The sequence below is a fragment of the Bactrocera latifrons genome, unplaced genomic scaffold, assembly GCF_001853355.1.
Source record: "Bactrocera latifrons isolate USDA-ARS-PBARC rearing strain unplaced genomic scaffold, ASM185335v1 scaffold_182, whole genome shotgun sequence".
Lineage (NCBI taxonomy): Eukaryota > Metazoa > Arthropoda > Insecta > Diptera > Tephritidae > Bactrocera > Bactrocera latifrons.
Window position 1 is genome coordinate 571,375 of NW_017535319.1, and position 6,303 is coordinate 577,677.

General features: G+C 34.6%; 1 protein-coding gene across 1 annotated transcript in view; it reads right to left on the reverse strand.

Annotated features, from left to right (window-relative positions):
* Positions 1–2,841, reverse strand: part of LOC108967274 (farnesol dehydrogenase-like) — a 3,947-nt gene extending 1,106 nt beyond the window's left edge. The window contains exons 1-2 of the mRNA XM_018930578.1: positions 2,439–2,841; positions 941–957 (exon numbers count right to left, since the gene is read on the reverse strand). Of these exons, the coding sequence (XP_018786123.1) occupies positions 941–957; positions 2,439–2,766 (345 nt within the window). The 5' untranslated portion in view covers positions 2,767–2,841. The remainder of the gene's footprint in view (positions 1–940; positions 958–2,438) is intronic.
* Positions 2,842–6,303: the final 3,462 nt, after the last annotated feature.

The following is a 6,303-nucleotide window of genomic DNA, read 5'->3' on the forward strand; positions in this document are numbered from 1 at the left end:
CTCTTATGTGCTTATCAGTGTATAGATAATAGATTTTATTAAGCGTCATAAACTTATAAACTTAAGTGGGCTCATGCATCAGCTGCAACTGTCGTAAAGCGAGGGCGTCCGTGCATGCTCTTACAGGTTTTGTTACCGCTGTATGGTTTCCGTGCGTTAAGGATGATATTGTCTTTAGAAGCTTCGTTCATAGGCCAGCYGAAATGCTTTACAAAAATCTGGAGTTTTGTGTCATAAGTTTTACATATCTAGCRCGAATGGTTTCAGTCTTCTCCTTCATACTTTTTATAAGTTTCTAATTCGATGCGACATTACGAATTGTTTGCTTGAAAAACGTCTAAAGGTGGGARTCTTTAAAGCACTATTATTTCCGTTATTTAAACTTCATGTTTTCCGCTAAAAGTGGCGTTGTGAAGAAAATCAACACAAATAACTCCGCAAACCTGAATAAAAAGTGGGCGTCCGAAAAAAGTAAAATCTCGTCTTGAACGACAAATAATTAAACGGATGTGCAGATCCCCTTCAACTTGCTGACACAAATAAGTCAATATTTTACGAAACTACTGCGGTAAAAAGTGTTACAATTTCTATGCAAAATGTACTGAATAAACTTGGATAGCGAATGGAGAAACAGCGGCAAAATGTACTGAATAAACTTGGATAGCGAATGGAGAAACAGCGGCTAAAGTGAACAAAGTCATACAAAACTTGGACTGTTTCAGGTTGAGGCAAACTTTTTTTCCGGTAACTAAAGCCTAAAAATGTTGAAACAAATTTTTCAATAATTCATTACAAACACCTACAAATTACAAACCGAAAAGATTGAGAAGAAAGAATTGAGTCTGCCACGTCGCCAAGAAAGAGTTCAGATCTCAATCCAATTGCGAATTGCTGTCATTGTATGGCCAAAAGGATAAGAGAAAAGCGTCTATGCCCTTACMATTACATAGTGTTTGCCTAAAATAAGTAACCCATTGTGAAATATCGTTTTATCATTTGAATCAAAGCGCTTCACCGCAAATAGTAATTGCAAGTCAACAAAAGTTAAAATTAAATTCAGTTGCATGGAAGTTTTAATAGCCTTCGCAAGAAAAATTGTCCATATAAGAAAATGATTTTGAACAGTCAGTTTGTGTCACAGATATAAGTTATAGTGTACAGTTCTGAGCAATTTTTTTAGAGAGTGTTCCGTTACCTGAGCAATTACATACGCCAAATTTTGTAAAGTTGTCATGTCCACTGAAAATTTTTCTCATACAAAGACTTAATTTTGATCRYTATTAGTGCAGCTAMGAGTATATGCTATTGAATTTCAGTTTGARCAAYTTCTTCGAAGATTGCACCATTGTCTTGCACAATAAGCCATGCCAAATTTCTTGAAGATATTTCATAAAATCAAAACGAAATACTTCATTACAATCGTTCAGTTTGTATAACAGCGGTATGCTGTAGTGATCCGATATCGGCGATTCCAACAAATGAACATCTCCTTGGCGAGAAAAGGACGTGTGAACGATTTCAGATCGATTTATAAAAATTTACAGACTAGTTTGGGTATATACACACATATGTCTAAAACGACTCAGCTCGTCACACTGGTCATTTAAATATGGCATTATTGCGTCTCCTTCCTTTCCTTCTGCGTGTTAAATACTTCGTCACATACTTAATATACCTCCATGAAGATCTTAATAACAGCTTTGCCGGTATACCTTATGTACTATGCAATGATTACTTGAGCTTATAATGCCTGCCTTAGCACAAAAAAAAAAAAAAATCCCTTTCTAGTCCCAAAACTATCTCAAAATGTCTCCACCCATTTCCAAMTAGTTCTATGGTMTTCTTACACCATTTCTGTAAATATTTAAATATAGTCCTGAAAAAATACCGTTCTCGTCCCGAAGTCTAAATGTATCCACTCATTTCTAAATAATTCCAAGGCGGTTTCACACCAATTCTGAAAACTTTTCAAGGTAGCCTCTAGTTATGCACTCACTTCTAAATAWATTTAAGGTGATGCCACACCGATTCTGAAAATATTCTAAGCTAGTTCCAAGCTACCTCCGAGCCCTACTCATTAGTTGTCCCAGATTAAGATTCGTCATTCAAAACGGTAGTTGCGAAAAGGTTGTGAAGTGAAAAGTAATCTTACTTACTGATTACAGTAATAAAAAGCACAGAAGCTATAAGTACTCTTATTATGCTGAGTTTTCAATAAATTAAGTAGGGCAATCTTTTGCCCAAAACAATAAAAAATGCACGAATGATTACTAATGAACACTAGCTTCGTTTTATTATTTAATATTCTCATTTTCAGTAGACATAAGTATAAGAAGGTAATTTTTGTTTCAACACTGGCAATCTTAGAATTTTTCACCGACTGGTTTTATGGCTGATTCTGTCTCTTATACACATCTAGATGTGTATAAGAGACAGGCGTATATCTTGTGAGTTGCCTTCTTTCAACATATCACCAAAACGGGCAACGCCGGCATTGTTTACCAGCACCGCCACCGGTCCATACTTGCTTTCGATCTCTTTGAATGCGGCTATCACATCAGCTTCATCTCGTACATCGCATTTAATCGCGTGTATGCGTTGCTTTGCCTCGTCTTTCACTTCATCGCGCAGGACTTCGATACGTTCYTTGCGTCGTGCCAAGCCGACAGTCACCATACCGTTATTAGCGAGATATTTCACAATAGCCGCACCTATGCCTGAACTGGCGCCAGTGACTACAGCAACACGATTCTGCCAACGTTCCATTTCGATGAGTTTTTGCTTTGTATTGACTTTTGTAAGACCGTTCTGTACGGTTGCGTTAGACTGACTGTTCTACGTATCGGCATACGAGATTTATAGCCCATTCGAGGGCTGAAAATAAAAAGCAAATAATAAAGGAACGAAATTTTACTGATATTTCACTCACCAAAAATTAACTGAGCATACTCATGAAAATTTGGCATATAKTATACTATAAACTGTTATCTCACTCTGAGTGCGTAAGAATGCGGCTTTAAAAACCACATACATACATACATTGTAATAATATAATAAATGATTACCAAGGAACGCGGTTAACTGATAATTGTTGTTTTTCTGGTATAAAAAGATAAACGATAMGGTAAGTACTCCAGAGTAGAGCACATAGAGAGCCATAGAAATTTAATTGTCCGTTCCATTCTCATTAAAAACATCCGTATACCAGAGTCTAACTTTGACTGCATTTTCTGTAAACTGTTTTGCGCCAATTGGAGATTGAAAGTATTATACTTAAGTATAATATATAGTACTACCAAATTCAGACATCGCGTCATAAAGGCAACTCTTTATCGTGCTGTCAAAAACGGCTTTTAAAATTACGRAAAGTGGTGTGCTTCGATTGTCTTGTCACGAATATACATATACCAAGATTTGGCGYATGTTGGATATCTGGTCAGTTGTTTATTTTCCATTTTTTATGTGTTCTAATTAATCTCCAACGCAGGTTAATTTTTGCCAACAGGTGCTACTTCGGACTGWTTAGGCAATTGAGAAGTAAAGTCCTCTCTCGACGAACAAAAACCAAACTCCATAAGTCAGTCATAATTCCCGTCCAGTCATATTGGGGAGAGGCATGGACGTAGACAACTGATGAGTCGACGTTGCGAGTTTTCGAGAGAAAAGTTTTGCGTAAGGTTATGGTCCTTTGCGCGTTGGCCACGGCGAATATCGCATTCGCTTGGAACGATGGGCTGTACGAGATATATAGTACAATGACATTGACATACGTAGTTCAGCGAGTTAAAAGACAGCGGCTAAGCTGGTTACGTCATGTTGTCCGTTGTTTAAAAACACTCCAGCTCTGAAAGTATTCGACGTAGTACCCGCCGGGGGAAGCAGAGGAAGAAGAGACCTCMACYCCGTTGAAAGGACCAAGTGGAGAGGGAMCTGTCTTCGCTTGGAATATTCAATTGGCGCCACCTAGCGAAAAGAGGAAACGACTGGTGCGCTGTTGTTAATTCGGCTGTAATCACGTAAGCGGTGTCTATGCCAGTAAAGAAAGAATTAATATTTTTTGTATACTTGTTTTTTTTATAACCAGAATTTATTATTTGTTTTATTGTTTATTGCCATTAAATTTTTCTTAAATATAAAAAAAATAATTCCGAATTGTTATATTTATGTTCTGTACTAATAAGAGTTGCCACATTTTTTTAGATAATATTTTTTTGCCATTAAGAGAAGCTTTATTGAAAAAATATTTTTTTGCCAATAAAATTGCCACATTTTTCAAATTTATATATTCTTTTGTCAATAAGAGTTGCCACATTAAAATTTTTTTTATTTATTTTTGTCGAAAAGAGTCGCCACATTTCTTAAATTTGTATATTTTTTTGTGTAAGAGTTGCCGTATTGAAAAAAAAAATTATTTGTGTTAATTAGAATTGGCACATTTTTTAATTTAAGCAAAGAAAGGAGAAATCATGGCTTTATATGAAAATAAATTATCCAAACGTTAAAAAACTGGTGACATGGGCATAAGTGATTGGGGAAATAYTATTTTTTCCGAMGAATCCAAATTAATTTTTTATTTTTGGATCCGACGGAAAYGCCACAGTGCGTCATAGRACAGGAGAGCATGTTTTGGAAAGCTGTGTTTTMAACAAGGTAAAACATTCGCCCAATTTGATGATATGGAGATAAACAAGTTTTTCTTAAAGAATTTGTCAATGCCGAAAAATACAGTGGAACTTTGAAACAATGCGTTTTGCCGACTACTAGAAACAGCTGTTCGAATACACTCAAACATTTTTATTTTCAGGAAGTTTCCCAAAGAGCCAAAACGTTAACAAAAGCACAAAAATATTTAAATATATTTTTCAATATTTCAATACAAAAACGTACAGTTTACAAACCAAGAATATTGTGGAAGAAAGAATTAGGTCTCAGACGTGGCCAGGAAACAGTTCAGATTTCAATCCTACTGAGAATTGCTACCATTATATGGCCAAAAGGGTAAGAGAAAAGCGTGCAAAAAGTCTAAATGAAATGAAAAAAAAAAAAAAAAAATTGCTGAAGCTGCGTTTAATGCAGAAAGTAATAAAACTTATCTTCAGCGCTTGTTTGAATCTATGACTAATTGAATAGGCGCGTTTATTAAGAGCAGAGGGTGTTTTATAAACTTTGTTGTGTTCTACAAAATAGTGAGAATTTTTTTCAATAAAAATATTTAATTTGTTTTGTTATAATTCTATTGTTTTGCGCTATATATAGCCACTCGATAAAGCGTGTAGTTTCCTTCATCGAGTGTATGTTATAAATAGTAGCACTTTATCAGCTTCACTTTGCCCTTACTATTAGCGTAGCGGTTGACTAAGGTAAGCAACAAATAATGAAATGTAATACTATATTTTGAATAAAAGCTGTCCACACCAAAGAATAAATACAAGTCACTCAAACTTCTCAGTATCTGAGAATTATAAGCAAATTAAAAAATGTTAAATTTAATTGCAGAGCTAAATGCTCTAGCGGTCTAGTACATTCTAAGTTAACAAAAAATTAGTTAGTAAAATAAGAATCACTTTTTTTAAACTTTATTTCTTATAATTTTTTTTTTTTTTAATAATCTATAAAGACGAGTTTATTTCGGGACTAGCAGTATTCCATAATAGATTTTAAATTAGTAGACTTTAAATCAATAAAAATCAATTCTGAGAACATTTCAGTCCTGTCCCGAAATAATCCCGTTCTAATCCCGAAATCTGAAAGTATTTAAAACAGGTTGTTTGTCAATTTCTTAATGGTTCCAAGGTGGTACAATTCTGAAAACRTTTTAAGCCAGTCCCGAAAAACCCCGTTCCTAGTCCCGAAGCCTAAAAGTACCTCAAAATGATTATCCATCCATTTTCAAATAATTATAAAGTGGTCCTACAACATTTCTGAAACCATTTTAAGCTAGTCCCGAAAAAATCCTTTTCTAAGCTCGAAACCTAAAACTATCTCGAAATAGTTACGGAATAATTTCTAAACAATTCCAGTTGATATAACACCAATTTTGAAAACATTCTAAGCATTAGTTGTCCCAGCTTAAGATTCGTCATTCAAAACGGTAGTTGTGRAWTAGTTTCACCATTCAAATCATATAKCACAACCTTGCTTACTGTTTACAGTTATTAAAATTACAGAAGCTATAAGTACTCTTATTATGTTGAGTTTTCAATAAATTAAGTAGGGAAATCTTTTGCCCAAAACAATAAAAAATGCACGAATGATTACTAATGAACACTAGCTTCGTTTTATTATTTAATATTCTCATTTTCA